Source organism: Anopheles arabiensis, chromosome 2 (genome assembly GCF_016920715.1).
Source record: "Anopheles arabiensis isolate DONGOLA chromosome 2, AaraD3, whole genome shotgun sequence".
NCBI lineage: Eukaryota > Metazoa > Arthropoda > Insecta > Diptera > Culicidae > Anopheles > Anopheles arabiensis.
Genome location: NC_053517.1, coordinates 815,962 through 838,130, shown reverse-complemented (window position 1 = coordinate 838,130; position 22,169 = coordinate 815,962). Strand labels below are relative to the sequence as shown.

The following is a 22,169-nucleotide window of genomic DNA, read 5'->3' as shown; positions in this document are numbered from 1 at the left end:
TGACGAATACAATGTCACTTTATCGCCTGCTTCAAGCACACGACACTTATCTGCCCGGTACAGGGTAAACAAACGATGACTAAATGGCCCGGTTAACTGATTCAAGTGATTCGCTATCGGCGATAAATAGGTCTAGCACGCTGCTCAACAATCAGTATTATAGAAGGTACACAGCCCCGCAGTAAGGTGATTTGCAATGTTCCGTCTGCTTGCATTTATTGGTGCGCTTAGCGTTTGCTTTGCCTATGGTAAGGTGTAATCGTATCCGGATGGGTGTAACACGCTCAAATTAACAAAAAATCGAAACCCGTTACAGCCGCTGCTGCCAACTGTCCCCTGTGCATAGGAGTGGTAGCCTGCAATACTAATCAGACCATCCCCAAGGTCACCTGCACACCGGCCGTGGTCAATCAAACGGTACTACAGCTGAATACGTTCTACAGAAATACAACCGAATTCACGGCCTCCTCCAAAGTGTACAGCTGTGTGAAGGTGAACTTTAGGAGTACAGGTAAGTGTAGTGCGCGTGTGAGTGTGTGTGAGTTCTTTTGTGGCATATCGTAAGTGTTCGCCCTCTCCCGACCATTCTCAGGCTCACAGGTGGACACGTTTGCCGTGCAAGGATGTACAGCAGGTAGTAAGAGCATCTGCCGACAGCCGACGATCGATTTCAATGGCAGCTTGAACTGCTCTTCGCAGACCAGCAGCAGCTCAACCAACAACTACAGCCAACGATCGTCCGCCAGCGTGCTGCTGAGTGTACTGTTCATTATAGGTGCTTTTGTGACGGCAAGCTAACCGTACTGCGTGCGACAATATACTGGTCCGTCTAGCGCACTACGGCACAACGAAATAAACCGATAATCAGCACACAAGTGGCAATCAATCCCATCGATGACACCTGCGTGCCCGCCCGTCCATCGTCGTCGTCGATGTAGCTCTCGTAGTACTGTGCGTTGCAATCTTTGCCCTCACAGGAGGAGCAACCCATATTGTCCGTCAGTTTGTCACAGATCGGCAGACTCTCGTAGGTGCATCCCTTCAGATGGAATTGTTCCTCGCCCAGGATGTAGAATTTGAAGCACTTGAATTGCGTTTTATCGACACCCTCGACGTCCAGATTTTCGTTCACGCGCATGAACAAGCTAAGATACTTCTCCGCCAGCTCTTCATTGCACTCCAGAATCTCGGCCGTATCGTCACACATTCGCTCCTCGCCCTGGGCGATGCAATGCAAGCACGTGTTAGCATAACCTGAGGCGAAAGAAACTCTTTAGAATGCTTTTGGGGCTATATACGAACAACCCATACCATTTGTAACGGTGTTGAGAAACAGCAACAAACAAACAAGATATGACACTGAAGAATACATTCTGAACTTCCGCTTTCGATGCTGACCGTTTGAAAATCCTTTAGCTAATGTCACCTGCATGCGGAATGCTGGAACCATTATAGCCCCCGTTTTATGCAATCAAATATTCAAACCACAATCAACCTGATTCGCCGTGATTTTCATTTCGTTGCCAACCTTGAAATGCTTTTCCAGAATGAATATTTCCTGCCCACTCGCTTGCCCGGTTCCGATTCACTTTCACCCGCTACGATGGTACCAATCATTCATTCCACAATGCCACAATGCTGCTTCGGCTGCTGCGAGAAAACTTCAGTGAATTATCAATTTAAATTACTTTCACATTCAATGCGCAAACTTGTCACTGTGCAAACATACGCACCAAGGTAACGCCTGAATCTACGCGGCGCCAACGTCCGTAACCGGTCTCCGCAGTCAATCAACACTTGGCTTGATGGAGAGGGCACGAAAATTGGAAATATCTTACGTGATCTTACGTGTGCGGCGCTCTAAGTGACTGTCTGACACTTTACCTTCCTCCACCCTTCGAATAAACAAAGTCAACGTACCGCTACTCCCCAAAAACTACGCCGAAGGTTCATCAAGGTATGGGCGCTATGGGTAGCGTCGAATTCATATTAATAATTAAAATAATTAATTAGCCAAACAAAGGCAAACACCGGGCGCGCGCGACCGGCAGCAAACCGGCCAGAAGGATAAGGAAACTCGATCCTTCCAATCGAACGTTTGTGCTGCCCGTAGCCCTGCCAGCCGGCATCACGCATCCTGGCAGGAAGTGGCACAAGTTCCTACCACCGTAGCCACTATAACTCACCTCTGGTGTAACATTAGACACGCCGCATAGACAAAACTTTCCGCGGCCTCACTCGTTGTTACCCAGCGTAAACGCGAGCGCCAACAACAACGGGTGCGAGCGAGCTCAACTCAAACAGATCGTCTCCTGTTTCCACCCGGCAAGCAGGCACACCGCCTCCACTTAGTGTACACGAGACGGGTACGGAACCCTCCGTAGGTGCTAACATCACATCCCGCACCCTCCAGTGCAGGTCATTCCGGTTCTAGTACGCGGAATACCATTCGCTCTACCGGAGCAAAAATCAATTTAAGTCTATCGTAATTTATATGCGCTTTATCTTAACTAATCTCCAACTCTTAATTTGATATTATAAGAAACATAAACAACTTTAATAATATAATGTGGTTTCGGTCTTAGGAATCTAGCTCCGTGGTCCAGGTGCTGGGCCGTGTGTAACTCTTTACCGCCACCACGTTCCCACCGATCCTAACATCCTGCGTGATTCTCACCTCTTTCGCTCGTTTCGCCTACTTCGTCGATCGCAACACATCCGACCAAGCATCTCCGTAGCTACGTAGAGGGTGAGACGCCGTTGTCCTGTGGCAGCACAGCAACAGGACCAGGAAGGACACCGTTCGAAACGTCGTTCGACGCCGCACCGTTCGCTGCAGCTACAAACGAGCGGTCGGAGGGAAATTTATACGCTTCTTCCAACTTTTCACATATCAGCCCAACCACCGGGCGCTCGGGTTGTTTATTCTTCGCACAAGACATACATCCAAGATTTTACACCAATTCGTCTTGGCATTGGCTTGGTCTAGGTGCTCATACTGTGAAAGGCGTAAAAGATTTCCCAAGACAGTCCCAGCCCAGTCCGATCTGGAGAACCAACCTCAACCCAACCCAACCCCCCCAACCATCGAGGAGGTACAAATCACTTCGACTCGATGCAGACGTGCGGCAGCATTCATCTCCCTCCGGCTTATCTCGTGCGGCTAGGCTCTTAACCACACGGTTGCTTCGGATGCGTCTTATAAGATATAAATCGTTTCCGGCATTTGCTCTGCAGGGCCATGGGGCCATGGGGTCCGGTGGTAACCATCCTTCACGGCCAGTCCGAGAAAGCAATCTCGAAGCAATCGTGGTTTTAAAGACTTCCCTGTCTGCCCTTGGGCGAACAATTGATTTGATTCATACTTCCATTAGCCTTTACCGATGCTATTAACCATCGCGAAACACTTTCGTAGGACGCACCGAGGACGATTCTCGCTACGGGCAGGTACTTCTGAAGCAGCAGTGCCCCCGTTCTCCCAATACACACGGTAAGGTATTTTCATCAATCATCGAAATAATCATTGCTGTCCCGCTTTGTATACAAAATCTGCTCCATCTCTCACCCCGAATTTAGAATTCATTTGTTTATCCAACGTCCGCCCGGCACAAAACTCACGCGCTTGTCAAAATTAAACGCACACGAGTCCGTACAAATAGCGTCGGAATTAATTATCATCAACGTTCGAAAACATTTTCGGAACGTACGGAGAAACAATACACACACGTCCTCCCGAATCCTCGACACCAAACACGTGGTACTTTACTTTTGACAGTTCAGAAACCTGTTCAGAGATACCGAGAAAGTAAAGGGAAGAAAGGATGCTTGATTTCCCCGCCGTGGGAAGAGGTGTATGTCAGTCTTTGTTTGTGCCAATTTCCCGATGGCATTCTACAACAACAAAACCCTTCCGTTTTGAAGAAGCATCGGAGCCACACACACTCTTCCCTCTGCTCACCACATCCACTGCTGCGCCTTCACGGAATGGAGCATTGGAGAGAACGATAGCCTTCCTACCTCTCGAAAGACGCGTTTCGTGTGATTCGTGATTTTCTATTGAGGCATAAATAATTACTTATTATTATTACGAATCAACACAACCCGTGCGAACACCGGTACGAGCGATGGAACAGCGTCGCTTCCAGTCAATGTCTGGCGATTTGGAGCTGCTTCAGCTTCCGTGCTCTGCCATCCGCACACTCAAGGGCTCCACGCGGCTGAACACGCTTTCGCACAAGACGTGCCCCGTGTGCGATCAGCGATGCCACGCCAGTCGAGGGAACGACTCCTTCGAGAGCAGAGCATAACGGTTGATGAAGTTATTCTTAGAAACCCCCAAGTCATAAATCAGAACAGGATGTTCCCGCTTCCCACACCGGATCGCAGCGCACCCGGCGCCCTGTTCTATCGGACATGGTTTGCTATTTCGGGAAGATGAATATCCACCAAAATTGCAAAGGATGAATTCAGGATGTCCGGATGCCGGTTCGCAGGGCCGTCCTGCGATGAGTGGGCAATGATTCTTTCTCCCCGGATACGAAGGCCGGAAACTCCCTTTTCGGGAGGCGTTGCGTTTGATCGGATTCGCAAGTGCCATCATCCGATTAGAGCGTATCCTTGAACAAGTGGTCCCACATTCCGCCACATAATTTAAGTGCGTTCGCTCACACGACACGATCCCAAGACAGGCGTGTAACGTCAGCAACAACACTTCTTGAGTCAAGTATCGACAAGAAAATAGTTATCGATGCGGGGGGTGGCGGTGCATATGGTGTGTTTTGGATCAGTTTCAGGACCATGGGGACCACCTCGTTCTTTCTGATACTGAGTGGTAATAAATTGTGCTCAAGTTCCTACAATCACAACTGTCCTCCGCAATTAAAAGACGGAAATAATAACTCGCATCGAAAACGAATGAAATGAATAGAAATTAGGAAATAAAAGATAAAGCTGAAGTCCATCGCGAACCATCAACTGTGTAAGTTTGTCCTTATGGCTCGATTCGCACGTAATATTGGTGCAAAGTTTAATAAGAAATTATTCCCATACTCAAAGAACACAGCCTGTTCAAAGCACCTTCTGGCACAATCTCGCACCGAACACGCTCGCTTCTGTGCCACTTGCCTAATGCCCCGTGGTAAGGGGGCGTTCGTGAATTAGACGACGATACTGCTGATGACGTGTGATGATTATGGCGCGGCTCTCGCGTATGTCCCCAAGAAGCGTGTACGTGTCGGCAAAATGAATTGAGCGAATTTATAGAATATTTAAATTACTTCTTTATCAAAACGTGAAAGACGTCGAGTGCTGATGAACTTTGCTCCGCCCGACGACTACGCGCCCAGCAAGGCAATAAGGGCACGCCGAAGGTGATGCTGCTGCTGCCCGTGTTTAGAGAGGATCGAAACAACCGCAAAGACACACGCAAAGACGGTATGACGATGACTAACTTATGCTTACCACCGCTAGCGCTGACAGGAGTGTCCACAGAACGGGGCCACCCCGGCGCCTTGAAGGGGTTCAAGTGTACTCGCACGAAGAAAAAGGACGACGCCTGGATGTGCGAGATTTGATTTATGAATGCGATATTTGTTTAATAAATACAAACAAAACCTCCCCAAAAACCAAACGCAAACTCGAACGTCAATCCTTTCCGTTGGCTCCGTCCAAGTTGCCGAAACTACAAACACGCTCATATTGAAGAAACTACACCCGACTGCTGCTGGTCGACCGCGGAGCGTTGCTTGCTTCCGGTGTCGTCGATGGCGAAATCACGCAGATTTCAACACCACCGCCATCCTCATCATAGTTAGATGCTGTCTCCTCCCCAAAGGGTGCCGTTCGTTCGTTCGTTGAAGGTCCTCGTACGTCCCACACATTCACATTCCGCCGGCACTCATAACCGGAGCCTGTGCCGCACTCAAGAACCGGTTCAAACGGTTGACGTTTATTCTCCCCATTTGCCCGAGCACACTGTTTTAAGCCGCATTGTTTTGATTGAATTTAATTATATGTTTATTGATCGCGCAGACCCACGTCTATCGAGGCATGGTGGCAGATTGGGTGCGGATGAAGTGCGTCACCAGGAGTAAGGCGTCGATTGAACGTACGCTCCAACCGCCAACGACAGCCGTCGAAAGCCGTCTGGCCGTGTGAGAGTGTGAGTGTGTGTGTCGGGCCAAAAGGGCACCCTTCTTTGCGCCACGCCACCTGACCAGCAAGCTCGCGGGACTAATCTCGCGGTGCAGTTCTTACGCAAAGCGCAAACTAATTGGCAAAGTTCAAGTGTAAGACACGACATAATTGAGCACGAACCACCAGGTCCGCCCCAGCAGCCCTTAACATTCATTTCTCAATCGCGATTGACCCTTGGCGCTTCGAGAGGTCCCTTGCAGAGTGACGTGCAGTTATTAGAGCGCCATTATGCACGGGTCGCAATCACAGCATCGAAACAGTATGTCGCACACAAACACACACTTCATCACCTGGTCCAACGAGCTATTGCGCGATCACACACCAATCAGACACGAATCACAAACACACTCCCATATACACTGTAATTGTAGTAAGCTACAGCCCGCCTAAAGCTTTTTTATTCTCATTATCCATCAGCTGTACGGTGCTGCTAATGTGGAAAGCGAAACTGCAAGTAACGAACAGACGGCGAGAGAGATCAACGAACTTCTCCTGGTCATGGCAGCGGATCCTTCCTGCAGTACGGGAACGTTGTTGCATCGATCTCCAACGCAGGCAACGCACTCGAGCGATCCCTGAAACGCAGCATGTGGAAGGGAGCAAAAGTGTCTTCCTCCTTCCAACTGATGGACACAGCCTCGGGTAAACAGGAACACGTGGCCACTCACAGATGTAGCACGCACGTGGATGCACTCATAGTGATTATGTTTCGTGGGCAGCGCAGTGCTCAGCGGTCGGATGAAGCTGGCCAAACTGCTGTTGGTCAGCTGAACCGATTCCTCGTCGCACTCTACCACGGGCACCTCCAATCCCAGCGAACAATCTTCATCGCCGTAACAGAAGTCACAATCGAGGCCATATCCTTGAAAAGGTAGTTTAGCAACAAAAGCAAAAAAAGATGGTAAGTGCAACCCCCGATCTGTCTTCGTTTACGTTCACTTGCGATCATGATCGCGCTGCCAGAAATGGGTTACCTTGAATGACTAACCTGTTTTTGCTAGAGCCAAAAGTCCCACTATTACCGAAGCCACCGCGGTGATCGTTGCGTAGCAACGCATTGTGTGGTCGTACAGGCTGACGGCGTTCTAAGACACTTCTGGGACACCGTTTGAACTAACCTTTACACCGCGATATCTACACGTGTTATCGTTCAAATGTGAACTTCAACGAAAATTCGTTCACCTCGTTTCACACCTGTATTATTTGTGTATAATCATTGACTTCACACACGGTACGCAACCGGTAAGTTACTCCGCGGACTGTCGTGCGTTGACTGAATGTAGCGAATGCAACTGCAGCGTCGATCGCAATGCGGCTGGCGTCGCGAAAGCGCAATCGCTCGTTGGTATTGGTGCTGTTTTCTCTTAAAGCCATCAATTGCCACCCAGAGACGTGTGGATTGTGGAACCGTTGCACCAGGTGCCTGAGATGCAGCAAGTGCAAGGCTGACGCTGCCCAGACGATGGGTGTATTATGCAAACTGTTTGACTGCGTTTGTTTACTACGGCGATGGGCGAAGGTGGAGAAGTTGCTGGAAATACAAAAGATTTAACGATGATGACGTCGTTCGATCGCAAAAGTTCATCGGTGAACATGATCCCGCGATCGATTACGGCTGTTGATGTATGGCCATCACCGGTACAATCAGGCTCTTTGTAAGTCTTTACTAAGCTGCATTCAAATGCAGCTTATTTGGATTGTTCAATAATGTTTCATTTCAAGTAAAAAGCATCGAAATGTGTGCCAAACTTATTTCTAGATTCACGTGAAATCCATACAAATCCAACGAACACTCAATGATTTATGTTATAATGCAAATCATTCCAAAAGTTCCAAATACATGAAAATGCACTGCAGCTGACTTCAATTCCCATTTTTGCATCGTCAATAGCTGCCACCATCCTGAGCAGCGAATTATTGCGAACGCGTTTTATCCATCAATCCTCAAAAATACGCAATATGCCTGGCCCGATTGCACAGCATTCGGTCACATTACTAAGTCATAACTGTCACTTGTCCTGACGAACGAGAACAATCCCAGATCAGCGTCGATTGTAGGCAATGTTCATCCTACCTGCTGCTTCATGCCCCATCCCATAGACGTGCTTTTATTTATTGCATTTTTTTTTTCTTTCTTCTTCGTGAAAACTCCATCACAAAGCAGGAACTACCCATCGGAAGCGCTTACTTTACAATGGATGAATTGATGATTGAGAGAGAGAGAGAGCAGTGACTGCTCAATTCCAGCGGCAACCCTCAATTCCGGCCGACCGTAGCATAAGGGAAGATACATCAATGGTTAAGAAGTGCCGAAAAATACGTCAGGGAGTGCTGGATATGTTTTATGAATGCCAACGGGAAAGTGACATCCTGGCCCTTTGCCATCCCTCTCCTGTGTACGGCGTCGCTTTCGTTTTCATCGTACGCTGATAAATGTGCTCCCGGAAGGAAGAAAAATTGATATACGATGCGTCTGGAATAAGCTCGTACGTATCATAACGAGCATTTCACCATTATACATTTATGATGCCAAACACTCGCGATATGGTGAGATGGTACCCCGGTTCCGAGAGCGATTGATAGTAACAGAAACAGCTTAACAGCCTTCCCGTAAATCCTCCAAATGGCTTCGACCGAAATTCAATCATAATATTTCTCGGTCCAGGAATCGAATGCGTATGGCTTCGGATCGTTCACGTTAGACGTTGACAAATGATTCGTAAATGAGAATATTATACACATATCTGCGTGCGTGTGTGTCTCTGGCAGTATTCAGAAAAACCTTTTCAAACAGGATGTAAACAGTATATATTTTAGTATTTTTATTCTCTTTCGGAATATTTTGTATAAGTCAATGTGACGTATTTGCAAGTAGCTGATTCTCTACTTGAAAGTTGTCCATTCATGAATATAGCTGTGTTGATAAATGGGAAGATATACCACGAAGGTGCAATTACATTCCTCTCAATAGATCATAACCCTCCCTTATGGTGCAGTTAATTGGCAAACCTGTTTGCTAACTACGTAATTGTTCAGCAGTCGTGTGAAACGCAGCTTTAATACTACCTTATTCAAAGTGCAATATTGGTGCTGCTGTACGTATTCAATTATACTGCAAATCGAACGTGCTATGAATTGAGCAAAGGGTTTGAATTGAACATGCCATGGCGATAATCTGTTTGCCTAGCTAAGAGTCACGCTATTTGTTACATACTAAACTAGATGAGCAATCCGACCCGATAGCTAATTACTAAACCCAACAAAAAGTACAAGACTGGAAGTGTTTCTTTTCTTATTTTGCTCTTCTCCGAAACACACATCAGCCCAAAACTAAACAAAGCGAAACGCAAAAAAGAACTAATAAATCAAGTTACATTGTACAAAAATTAAAAGCAAATCTACTTTTCTCATGTGAATCAAATAAATTATGAATCAAATGTGTAATTACACAATGGATTACATATACTCACTTATTACTCGAGTTTTATTCAATTTTCCTACAAGTTCTATTTTTGCGTAAACGTTTGCGTAATTTTCAAATCAAATGTCCGTTACCTGGTTTGACGTTGGGCGCTGCGTCGAGTACTCCGTCGAGCAGTTCGAGCACTTTCCGCCTGCCCGAACGAGCACGAACTTCAACTGTCAAAATTGTCGTTCGCCCGGGTAGCTTGTTTGTTTACGTTTTTGCTCGGTACTGCGTGTGCCGCTAAAACCCGCACAATTGTGATTTTACCGACAAGTTGTACAATTCCTGCCGCTAAATTTGTGTAGTGAAGTGGTTCCGATCAGTGTATCATCATGGTTTCGAAAACCGATAGCTTCGGGTTCAACGAGACGAAGATGTTTCAAGTGGCCCGTGACTGTTCGCCGGATGACCATAAACATACGCAGAATCTGGTGGAATCGAAGGATGATATGCTGTACGTTTGGAATGCGAAGAACTGTTGCATCCTGGTGCTGAACTGGCGAGCCGCGGCATCCCGCAAACAGGACGAATTGAAACATCAGGTAAAGTACAACGCTCAAGCGATAAAATCGACCGCCAGTCGCGCTTGCCCTAACCTCACAAACGGGCCCTGCTCTCAGCGGACGACTCGAATGCAGGGGTTTTCAGCGAACTTGACGGATAACGTTGGGTGCACGGTTTCTGCTGAACTGGCGTAAATTCGTTGAGCGGATCTGTAAACCGCTAAATAATTCAACAACCACTCACGGTAGTTTTCGATGCTGGCAATTTATCAAATAATAATGGATTATTTATCGGTCTAATTAGCTTTTATGGCCATAATCTTAAATTATATGCAATCGCGAACGGAAAGTCCTTGCGCCAACCCGGCGCATACGGGGTGCGAATATCTGTGGTTCATTTCATTATTCGTCCACGTTGCCTATCGTAAGGATTTTTTTACCTTTTACCTTTCTACAATTTTATTTCTTTATACTTCGCCACTGACCCTTACTCTCCGCTCCGATCCCCATCCCTGGTGGTCCACGCGTGCCGCGGTGTGTTATCTCGTGGTCTGAGGAAACGAGCCCGAAACGAATTTCCATTTCAAACCCCGTCCACGCTTTCCTGTTGCCCTTCATTCGGTGCGAGAGCGATTTAAATTATAGGAAGGAAATTTTATTACTTTGCGCGCAGCGGTAGCAGCACCAGCGGCAGCTAGGGCTCGGGCCAGGCGATCATGGAAGGAAAGTTTGAAAATAATGGATTTTCTCAAACACACCTCCCACCTTCTTCGTCACACAGCCCAAAATGACACCCACCTCGCTCGCTGGATTGTCCGTCCATTCCAGGAGTCGATTACTTTCCTTTTTTTTTTTGTTGCTCCAAAGCGTTCTGCTACCTCACGGCCAAATTACCCAGCACAGCAATGATTAACATTCGTGCGCCCGGGGGTGATCACATTGACTATCTTTTTTTTGTGTCATTTCGGTCACACTGCCAATCCATAAAAATTGTATCATTTGCCAACGATGATGCTCATCGTGTACCGCAAGTCGACGAACGACGGACGAACGGACGGGGGCATGGCTGCATCATTATATCGAATGCTGTTAACTGAAGAACATGAATGAGGTGAGGAAGAACATGGGTTGGTAGCGCGCAGGCACAAGTACGATGGGCCCGGTATGATAAATAATGAAATGCCTTTTTTTAACCTACCGCAGCTAATAGAGCCGGAAGTGCTTAGGAACAGGCATAAATCAGTTTAAAGATGATTTGTTTCGGTTTATCGCAAATAGGAGACAAATATTGCTGTTTTTGATGATGTATTTTTTTCATTTTGAATGCCAAAGCACTTTACGTTCGTTAGCACTGTATGAGAAGCAAGCTAATCGCGTAATGAAAGCGATTAGAATAGGTAAATAAATGGCACTTTGGCGTACATTACATCGTCAAATACGACTGCATCTTTCTTTCCTTGCAATAAGAGCTACACACTACAAATCAGTAGAATTCACCGCTCCGTTCCACTCAGCATTCCACCGGAAGGTGTGACAACGACGCGAGGGAAAATCCAATTCATTGCAAATGAAATTTTTAAAAACTTTTTCCTTTACCCACAGTCCACTGCACGAGCGACGATAGCCACTGTACGGCGAGACGGTTGTATGTGTGCTTGCTCACCAATGTATCCAGTCCTTTCAGCAGTGTCCGCGTGCGCGGTGCCGGCGTTATCATTCACAAATTTATGCCCCGAACGAGCGAATAGCAGCGGACTCATAAATTTTCATCCCCAACCCATTTATAAAATTATAACTCCCCGAGGTGATTCCCCGCTCTCGTCACTCGGGCGGATGTGGAGAAAAAGTCACCCGCCCGGCAGGGACAGTAATATGATGTGTCCTTATATCATCCTGCTGTATCCATCTCGTCGGTCATGACCGAAGGCCGTTAGGTTTGAGATTTTGTTGCGAACCGGCACGACGAGCACTTTTTGGCTCATTTGCCCATCAATATGCTTCGGGATGTGATAATGATTATGTCACGTCGATCATCGGATTTAGTGTGACATTAAAACGCGGTCGGCAATGACGTGCACACGGATGGTAGTAGTAACGGCATGTCCTCCGCGGAGAGTAATATCTGCCCGCGCCTTCCGTCCAGCATGCGAGTCGATGAGCGCCTCGTGGCCATAAAATCGTGGAAGCAGTAAAAACAAGCCCTCTCCATACTGGAGGCACCACCAGAAAGCCTTAATTACGGAAGTATTAAGAAATTTCGCAACTGCACTAATAATAGTATCTCAAAAGTATAAATTGTACCCACACTCATCGTAATAATAAAATAATTCCTTCCTCGCGGGCGGCGGGACAGGACGGGACGGCAGCAACAGCAGCAGCGGTTGTTTTGGTGCTTCCGATTCCCGGCAGATAGTTGCGCACGTAATTCTTGATCACAAAAACGGACCACACCGTCGTCGGGTGCGTCGTCGGGCTGCATCGGCACCAGGGTAAAAACCGGAACTTTTCCCATTTCTTACTCCACCTCTCGCGGTGCGCAGCACTACGCAGCCAATCCTGCTACCGGGGGCCGGTTGCCCTTATCCGTGTCCTTTACTACCGAACCGAAACTGCACCTTGCGTCAGGGCCTTGTTTCTAGAGGAGTGGACAAAAAAAAACAGCCAAAACTGCTGCTGCTCCTCGGTACTGCCTGCTGTTGCCGGTAGTTCATGCTTTATATAATATTTTAAAAATTATCACTCTACTTTTATGTTCGTTCTTTACTGAAGTTTTACGCCTCAATCCAGTCTCCAGGCCCTCTGTTTTCCTGCCGTCCTCGCTTACTTTCGTCCTTCGAGAGGCCGCTGCAGAAAGCAGCACTGCACGGGAATCGAAAGGAGGGCCAACCTATGCCACAAAAAGGCAACTGGCTGGCACTGCGCTTTGTCATGGTTTGCCATTTCAGCATCTTTGATATATTTACTGTCATCTTCTTGACTTCCTTTGCCGGCATGGGGTGTGCTGTGGGGAGAGAAGGAGAGGAGTCTTTGGGGAGGAATTCAAAATGCACTCAAACGGCCAGTAGTAGCAGTATGCTTTTTCTGGCAAATGGCACATGACATGCGGCCACAGGAGTACGATCGTTCGTAAGAATACAATTAAAAGTTACGATTTAATACCTAATTTTCCGATAAGCGAACCTGCCGAGACGTGGCTTGGAGTGTTGTGCTGGAGAACGAAAAAGCTTCCAATCCCAGGTAAGCGAAGCTTTTCTAACACATCGTCCGATGGTAACAGTTCTTGTGCGATATTTGAAGGTGTGGATGGAGCAGTAGTAGAATGATTCATGATCATTTTTCTCACCATCCACAACATGAGTCGTGGTGTGTGCGAGTGTTTCTTGATTTGTGTCCGTTCCGTTCGTGTTCCCAAATCCACATGCCCACTGTCCTTAACACCACTCGAAGTCTAAAGCACATTTTTATTCCTAGAATGCCAACATCTTCTCTCGCTGCTTGAGCGAAACAGCGAAGACGACGACCACCGAAGATGGAAAGATATGAAAGGCAAGCCATACGTCGAACTCTCACCCTCACCCTCCCGGCTTCAAATCCAGGCCCCGTTCCAGGAGCACAAAGTCGAAATAGTAGATCCACGCACGCCGAGGCAAGTGTTGAATAAGAAAATAGTGATGGAAGCCGTTTGTCTTGAGGCGTCCTTTTATTTGCCTTCCGATTGTGTCACTGCCAGTGTTTGGCCTCCGCACCACCGTCGCAGCAGCACCTCCGATCGATACAGCCGGACGGATAAAGAAGATTGGCTGAATGGCTTGAGTGAAGACACACGACACAGGAGGAAAAATTGGAGTAAAGAGGCTCCCCGCCCGTGTGTGATGTGATTTTTGTGTGTGTCCTGATGGTCGTGAGAAGTGTACACACGCACACGGAGTTGGTTTGAGAAAGCGTACCCAACATTGTGGCACAATATTTCAAAGAAAGCAAATATGTCATACGAACAGGACGAACATTTTCGTCTTCAGTTCAGCTTCCCCCACATGGCACTTGTGTGATTTCGAACCATAGCATCGCTTTTTATCTCTTATTTGGCTCAATTTAAAGAAAAATCAACAACTTTAGTTCCGTTTAACTGTGGCTGTTTAAGTTGCCTATCGTCTTTCGCAGTAAACCCCCGTGTGCGGTCTCCCTCGACCATCTAGGAAAACCCCACACAGAACAATGATGGTGCGATAAAGCGACAGCCAGGATCGCTCAAAGAAGTGAAAAGTTGACGGCATCTCGCGTGTGTTGATTATTATTAGCTGCTTGATGCGCCATGCGAAGAATGAAATAGATAAAAATGGTACTACAACCTATCATCAAACATACGGAACACACCGACGCAACGAGCAGCTCACCCCACGCAGAGCAAGCGGATCAAATTTTCGCACACAATTCGGAGATTTGTGTTTGATGATGGCGGCAACTGTTTGGACGGTGGAGGCAGGAGTCCCTCGGTAACGCAGCATGTGGATCAAAACGGTGGAAGCATTGAGGGACTGAGATTGTTCGCGCTCGGGGACGAACGACATTGTCAGTGTTTCTCTTTTGTTGTGCGTCTGAAATAGGCCGGGGATATGAGATTAATAAGTAAACGGTGGAAAACTTGCCCGGGCTTACACAAAATCGCTCCACATCTGTGTATTTGTCGGTTCATCAAGGCTGCGATGGTCTGAAAGGTCGATGAAACCACAAGCGGATTGTTCCAACGCACAACAATTGTATCGCTGGTTCATACATGAATCTTCTATTGGCTTGGTTTGTGGCCCTCACGACGACGGTGTCGATAAGTAGCAATCATCAAATGCTTCTACCGCAAGATTATGGAGTGTGTGTTGTGCTCTCATGGTCGCACTGTTCTTTTCTCCTAATAGTAAACACATTTCTTTGTAGATCCGCCCTCCAAAAGAGCTCCAGTGAAAGCCCAAGCAATGTAGTTCAAATATTGCTCCATCAAAACTTCATCAGACATGGTGACGATGGCTTGGTATCTACCGCACGGTTTCGTGGTCCTTATCATCTTCACCACACCTAATGCGATACGTATAAACGAGCTTTCGTTTATGCAGTGTTACTCTTCATTATGTTTTACATTCCATTCGCATTAAACACATTTTACAAAATTGCATTTAATACGCTCCGGGTTAAGCTACTTCCTTTTTCATTCGGTCGAAAATAGCGAAGCGCAACGGAATTATGCTAAAAACATGCACTCGTTCGACAAAACAAACGAGAAGCGCTTATCGTGCGGCGGTGTATCATGGCCTTAAAATAGTTCTGGTTTGGCTTCGTCCAAACAAAATGAAACCAATTTGCATACAGAAAAAAAGACTCCAGAACGTTCCCGTAATCCCGGAAAAGGTGTGGTTCTGAACAATATGCAGCTGTGGAAAATGTGCAACAGACAAAAATGGAATATCCTGGCGATTCTTAATGCACTCCGTCCTGTTTCATCTCAAACGCTATCAAAACGGAAGGCCAATAATCGTAAATAGAGTCATTCTGCATAGACGAGCCTGACGAGGACAAGAAAAGAATCCCAAAAGAAGCATCATCAAACACCAACTGTCGTGCTGTCTCGTTCATCCACACCGGCAGCCAAATGTGCTCAATTCATGTACGCCTCATCGACCACAGAAACGAAGGACGGCCTCATTGGAGACCTTCTCGTGGAGGTGGGGTGTACATACCTCTCACACCTTTCTGCAAAGTGAATTCACCCGACATGATCCAATTTAGTTTGGCCAGGCGCTTTTTTGGCAGCCTAATTCAAAGAGCCATATCACCTAGTTTGGTGACCATCGACCCATCATCGGTGGCCTTTACCCGTGACGCCTCTCGCCGTCCATTTCTTCTCCCCGTCCTCATCATCATCATCATCAGCATCATCTTCATCGACGTTGTAACACGTTTTTGTTGCCTTTTACCGCTGCCCGCGCACGAGTCCGAACTCTCCCTAACGATATAATGATCTATTATTATGATTATGGTCAACGTCACCTTAGAGTGTTGGAGTACCTTCTGCCGCCCCGCGTGCGGCCGTCTCGCTGCAGCTCTGGACCATAAACGAACCTCCCCACCGGTGAACTAGATACAAACAAAAATATGGTTCCTCTTATCTCTTCGATCATCAAAAAGCGACCAGCCGGGACCAAGGGAGGAAAGGAAGGGAGGGAATGGTGTTGCGATGCTGCTGATACGTATCCATCATCTATTAACCAATTTAATTCACAGGCCATTTGTCAAGGCTGATGGGCAAACATCTGTTACTACATCCGCTTCCGGATGGATAATGGTTGGCGCTGGTGGAATGGGTCTGGCCACACTTTGTTTGCTGGTCCACCGTTTTCCCTGTTACGCAGCCAGCCCCCGTGTCGAGTCTCCTGGGAGACGGCCGTACGCGTCCGCCGAATGAAGGGAGAATGAAGAATCAGCCGAACTGTGGTGTGCTGGCTTCGGCGGAAACGTTGATTTGATTTTCCGTCATCATCCCTCCATCAATCGGTGTGTTTGTATTTATCGCCCATCGGAAAATGGAAGAAATGATGCTACTGGGTACGTACATTGGAGCGCATAAAAAGGTGTCAGTGTTGTCCGTAGCAAATAATGGATCGATATTAGCTGTGTTCTTTTTTTGCGAAAGATCCACACAAAAACAAGTTTGAAACTATTCTATATTATAGTACATGTTCCATCTGAGGTTAAGCCTGCCAACTCTTGGTTGGCCATTCACACAAGCAGCAATAATTGCGCATACAATCGTGCGATTTAATTGCGGCAAAAGTATCCTTTCGCGAGATGTTGCGGCGGAACATTTACACTGATTGCTCACTCCAGCGCTCGACGGCCCGATGAAGAAATTCCCCCCCGGACCCAGCCAGTTCCTGTGAACTTCGATGAAGTGGAAAATTCATGTCGTGTGTTGTGTCGCGGTCTTTCATCACGCAGCGAGATAATTTCCACGGCTCTCGGTGGCGGCTCGGTACTGTGCCTCCGTCACCTTCACTCCGCACGGAAGGAAACTTCGAGTCGAGTGCGCGGGTTTTGCACTTCCGGCTCGGTTTTGATGCTTTGTAATTTTATTTATTTCTTCCCTGGCTGCTGCTGCTGCTGCTGTTTGTAGTTTGTATCGTGCACACTCCCAACCCCAACCACCCAGTCCCACCTGTATGGATGCATGGATCTGTGACCGCGACGAAGTTTTCTCAACGAGGTCACCGTTTAGGATGTGGTGGCTGCCGCTGAAGTGGCAGGAGAATAGGTTTTGCTTTGGTGATTTTTTGGTTTCCATTTCTTCTCGCCGCCCCGCCCCACCCACTCCCAACCACCACGGTCCACGATGCACTGAAGTGTGTTGCGTGTTAGGCAAATTGTTTCGCCTGTGCAAGTGTGCAAAAGGGAGCAGAACAGAAGGATATACGGGGAGGGGGGGCATGTCGCACTTGGCTGCTACAAATCTCCAACCGATTTATGATTATAATTATTACCGACCGAGATCTTTCCGTCCCTGGTTCCGGTTTCCTGTTGGAAGCGTTCGGGATTTAGCAGCCGCGGAGTGGAAATGGTACCGCTGCCGATCGCACTCCGAAATGCCAGCAGCAACCAGAGCAACCGCAACAGCCACCGCGGACCACGGTACGATGAGGGCAAAAAAAAGCAAAAATTCCTCCTGCGGAAGTCAAAGGATCGCGCAAGAGGCCTTCATGCATGCACAAGTGCACACTCGTGCGGGTCGCCCGGTTCGCTTCTCACTCACACTTGGTGGGTTTTGCGCGGTTTTTTGTGGAACGACAGGAACCAATTTCATCTATACCAACACACATCCGGTCCCATTCATTCTGTCCACCGTTGATTTCTTGCGCCCTTTCCTCTAGAGCGCGTTGTTTCTGTGTTCCAAGCTCGGCTGTTACAGGGAAAATCCGGCTCATCGAGACCGCCGCCGCGCGAACCCACGTGTCTCGAGAGGAGTTCCGTATCTGCCTATCATCTTCCTCTGGGGACGCCACGAAACGGAATCTGTGGCATTGCTTCTCGCTCCCACTCATTCCAAAGCGATGTTGTTTGGTGCGTTTTCTACCACCTTTTCGGTTCCTGTCTCCTGTGTTTCACTCCTGAAGCATGTGCTTTTTATTTTTGCTGCTTTCCCAAGTCGCGCACCATTTTGTTTGATGTGATTTTACACCGCTTACAGCTTCGCGCGGCGCGGCCAGTGGTGATGATTATTCTGGCCAACTGAATCCCTCGGGTGGGGCGGGTGCGGATGGACGAGTTTAACGTAGCAAAGAAATCCGTTTTATCGTGCCACTCGAAAGTGCAGCCAGAACAGGTATAATTATAATTTCCATTTATTTCTACCTTTTTTAGCTTCTCTATATTGCGTCTCGTAAGTTTTTCAACACGACGCGTTTTGCTGTCTTTATTCACTTTATTGCTGCAACTTGTGAGCTGGTTGTTGTTGGTAGGATGAAAAGGGAGCGAAAAGGGAGAGAACGACTGCTCAACTCTGGTTCTGGATTTAGTTTGTTGCTGAATTTTGTGATTCAAATTGTAGGATGGATATTGTTTGACAAGAATATAGAAAAAATGTCATCAGATCGAATGAAAACGATCTCCGAAGTACTACAATTAATAGATTATTCCCACAATATTGCCATTCTTTGTTGTAACCTATCGACAAACGCATTCTTTTACACTGTAACGGTATTTTTTTAAAAATACCAATCATCCACCACCGGAAGTCAATTGGTGAAGGTGAAAACTTATTTATAATGGTGCGAAAATTCACCCTTAGCACTTTCCGGTGCGCGCGCGCACCCTTAAAAGTTCGGATTAATTAATTTAGTTGCCCGTTGCCGAGGCACTGAATGTTGTTTGGTTTTGTTTGTTTTTTTGTTTCGCTCTCTCTCTCCACCTAACTCTCTGTTGCTTATTTATTTACCTGCATTTTATCATGAACTTTTCTGTCGGTGAACAATAATTAAAAAAAAACTCATTTTCCATTACATTCAATCTTCACCACCGCCACCACCACCACCGGTGGCTTAGGAGTAGAACGGCAGCAGCAGCAACAACAGAAAAAAATCTCATAACGAGGTGTGAAATTCAAACTAAATTAGAAAGGATTCATCAACACCGTCACGATTCGGTGATCTCGGCAGCAATGTTTGAAGTGAAGAGCTCCTCTCTCGCTCTCTTCCTCTCTGCCTCATTTTCACAGAGAAAGTCCCACGAAGGTCCTCTTGCCAAGAAGCTGGAGCTGTAGCAGAGAAGCTGCGCGATTATTGGCTTCTGCAATGACTCGAACGGCACACCCGCCCGAGAGAGGTCCTTCAGAGTAAGAAGTGAAGAAGAAATGTAAATTTCGTGAAAATATTCCACTTTCTACGAGGACGATTTGTTGATTTTTTTTCTGCCTTTCATTTCCTTTCCTTCCTTTCGAATATCAGCGATGGGTCAGCTATTGCGGCGCTGCTGTATGCGAAAGAGTTACCCGACGCGATACGCTTCGATTCGCGTCAACACGTACGCGCCGCCGGGAAGGAATGCCCGAAAGAGGGTGCATAAATTGGCATTCAAACGAAATTGTTAGCTATTTATTATTTTGTTAAGTGATGCTGTTAGGTTTTTTTCCCCTGTTCTGTCTTTCTTTGTTTTCTTGCATAAACGATTCACTTTATCGGCCATTGGGCTTCCCACTCTACTTCGGGGCTGTCCTTCTGCGGACAGCTGCACGAAGAGCGCTCGCATGGGAGTGTTGAAAATAATATATTTACTTTGTAATTGAAACAATATCTATTGCTGTCCAATTTCAGAGCGGGAAGAATTCGGATTGCATACCACCCAACCCACTGCTGCAAAGAAAACAGGGAAAAAGGGTTGAACGGAGCACCATAAAGGGAACGGCTGCTTGTCGACGGTTGCTCTGGTGGCGTGGCCGCAACGTTTTAGATGCAGGATTTTTCTCCCGACCGGTTCAGTGGCGTTGGCAAAATGCATAATAAAATTTTATGAAGCGCAGTACTCGGTGGTGTGCGCGCTGACTTCCCTTAACCCCCCCCCCCCCCCCCCGCGCATACCGCACTGCTGGACTTCCTTGAACACATCGCAGCTAATTCTGTATGTTGCAATTCAATCGCTTATAAGATTGTTATGTTGCTGTTTACCATTCACATGGGTGTAAAAATTGATGCTCGTCTCGTCTCGTTGTGTGCCATCGTTCTGTACGTGACGCAGAGCAAGCAGGGCGCAGGGAAGCGAAGCACATCAAATTTAACGACACTAGACGCCCGTCAGCGAACTCGGCAGCCAGTACTTATGCTAACTGAAAGCTGTAAAACGTATGATTTATGGACAGCATTGACGAGCTTTCGGGGTGGTGGTGATTCGCCAAAGTTTCCTCCATCCCCAACATCGTTACCAGCGCAGCATCCACGTAACGAGATCCTTCATTTAATGGATCGTTGAATCCAATGTGCAGTTTATTGTGGAATAACATTTTTACAATACTTCTCAAAGCAATACCATCTTCTTTATGAAACAAACATGCTTTCCTTCCAACGCGACGGAGACTGGTTTTGCATTTATTCTGGCGAAATTAAATTGCAATTATCTGTTTGCTCCTTATTATTTTTGTGTGATTTAGAACAAACATGTCACCCTACCCGGACTGTTCTCACTCTCTGTGCCAGAGATGGTGCTCTTCCCCGGTAACCGCAATTTCGCAAACGGCTAAAAGCTGCATTAATCCTGATAGCGGAGCATCCACAATACGATTCCGAAACATCGCGGTTCATTCTTCGATATGATGATGGGTGACATGCGAGAGAGCGAAGAAGAGCGAACCCGTCTCAGACGTACACGGGCATTTTATGCCCTTTATGCATCGCCCTCCCTCCGTGCCTTCATCCGGCGCTGCTGTTTGCTGTTTTGGGCAAAGAAAAACAAATTTTTAATTGGGAATGTTCAGCTTGGATAATCACGACATGCGAAATGAGTGGAGGCAGCTTGGTGTGGTAGCAGTCGCGCGGAGGGGAGGGGGCAACTGTTCCGGCACATCCTGCGGGAAGCATCACGGGATGTAGGGTACCTCACTCCCGTAGCAGCACGGTGGCCACACATTGTTGCTGCACGCTGAAGAAGGTTAATTTTGTCGCTGGCAAAAGACGAACGGCAAAGCATGATATGCTTCTGATGATTATGCTGCTGATGCTGGTTGTGTGTTGTTTTATGTTTGCGCTGGCTGGCTGGCTGGTGGCAAAGCCAAGGGTGGAAAAGCGTAAGGAAAAATGAAGTGAACAAATTTTCCGCTTACTTTCCTGTTGCTTGTTTCGTTGGCGGTGGTGTTCTCTTTTTTTTTTTCTTTTCTTTTTCATACTCATAACCCCCCTTTCTTGTCGTGCATGCGTTTTTCCATCACACACACACGCGGGCGCACGTTTGTTCCACCCAAAATCTGTGTGCGCGCGCCCTTTGCTGCCACCGACCGACCGACCGACCGACCGTCCGACCGGCTCTGGTGATGAGGGTTTTCTTTCGTGTCATATCCAAATGCATCCGTCCCGCCTTAGGGATCTGCCTGATGATGCCGTTCGCATGTATCGGGTGGGTGGTGGCCTCATGCCCATTGCCATCCCAGGCCGCTTATCAAGCCACCAACACCCACCCGGGCTTATTAGGCGGGCATATGTTTTATTATAAATAATTTTTGAGATTTCTTCCGACAGTGGGAAAAAGGGGTGAAAACGTAATGGGGGAGGGTACGGGTCGCTCCGGAGGTGGACACATTTCTTGCTTCAGTACGCCTTCACGGAGGCGAATAAAGATGAAAAGTATCCGGCACCTGTGCGGGATGCACAATCGTTCGTCACAAAACAAATTCCGCACCAGATGGAGGCGCCCGATGGCACTCTTTCCATTGGACGCATGGTTGTGTGCACTTCCTTTAGCGCCCGCGCGCGCACCCGGCCTGC

General features: G+C 47.4%; 3 protein-coding genes across 3 annotated transcripts in view; 2 read left to right on the top strand and 1 right to left on the bottom strand.

The window, feature by feature from the left end:
* Nucleotides 1–116: 116 nt before the first annotated feature.
* Nucleotides 117–946, top strand: LOC120894679. The gene is made up of 3 exons (XM_040297419.1): nt 117–248; nt 317–511; nt 593–946. Exons 1-3 carry the CDS (start codon nt 197–199, stop codon nt 796–798), a joined length of 453 nt encoding a protein of 150 aa, XP_040153353.1. The 5' UTR covers nt 117–196; the 3' UTR covers nt 799–946.
* A 5,604-nt stretch (nt 947–6,550) lies between these two features.
* LOC120894677 lies at nt 6,551–7,504 on the bottom strand. The gene is made up of 2 exons (XM_040297418.1): nt 7,184–7,504; nt 6,551–7,057 (listed from the first exon to the last, which is right to left on the bottom strand). Exons 1-2 carry the CDS (start codon nt 7,251–7,253, stop codon nt 6,609–6,611), a joined length of 519 nt encoding a protein of 172 aa, XP_040153352.1. The 5' UTR covers nt 7,254–7,504; the 3' UTR covers nt 6,551–6,608.
* A 2,329-nt stretch (nt 7,505–9,833) lies between these two features.
* The window catches only part of LOC120893282 (nuclear pore complex protein Nup88), a 51,102-nt gene continuing 38,766 nt past the window's right edge, over nt 9,834–22,169 (top strand). Inside the window, exon 1 of the mRNA XM_040295080.1 lies at nt 9,834–10,203. Coding sequence (XP_040151014.1) covers nt 9,994–10,203 — 210 coding nt within the window. The 5' untranslated portion in view covers nt 9,834–9,993. The remainder of the gene's footprint in view (nt 10,204–22,169) is intronic.

Bases quoted from the DNA above. Each gene is read 5' to 3' on its own strand.
- LOC120894679 (XM_040297419.1), top strand. From the start codon at position 197: ATGTTCCGTCTGCTTGCATTTATTGGTGCGCTTAGCGTTTGCTTTGCC. The intron at 249-316 runs GTAAGGTGTAAT...AACCCGTTACAG, and splicing joins TAGCGTTTGCTTTGCCTATG to CCGCTGCTGCCAACTGTCCC. The intron at 512-592 runs GTAAGTGTAGTG...GACCATTCTCAG, and splicing joins GGTGAACTTTAGGAGTACAG to GCTCACAGGTGGACACGTTT.
- LOC120894677 (XM_040297418.1), bottom strand. From the start codon at position 7,253: ATGCGTTGCTACGCAACGATCACCGCGGTGGCTTCGGTAATAGTGGGA. The intron at 7,058-7,183 runs GTTAGTCATTCA...TACCTTTTCAAG, and splicing joins TTTGGCTCTAGCAAAAACAG to GATATGGCCTCGATTGTGAC.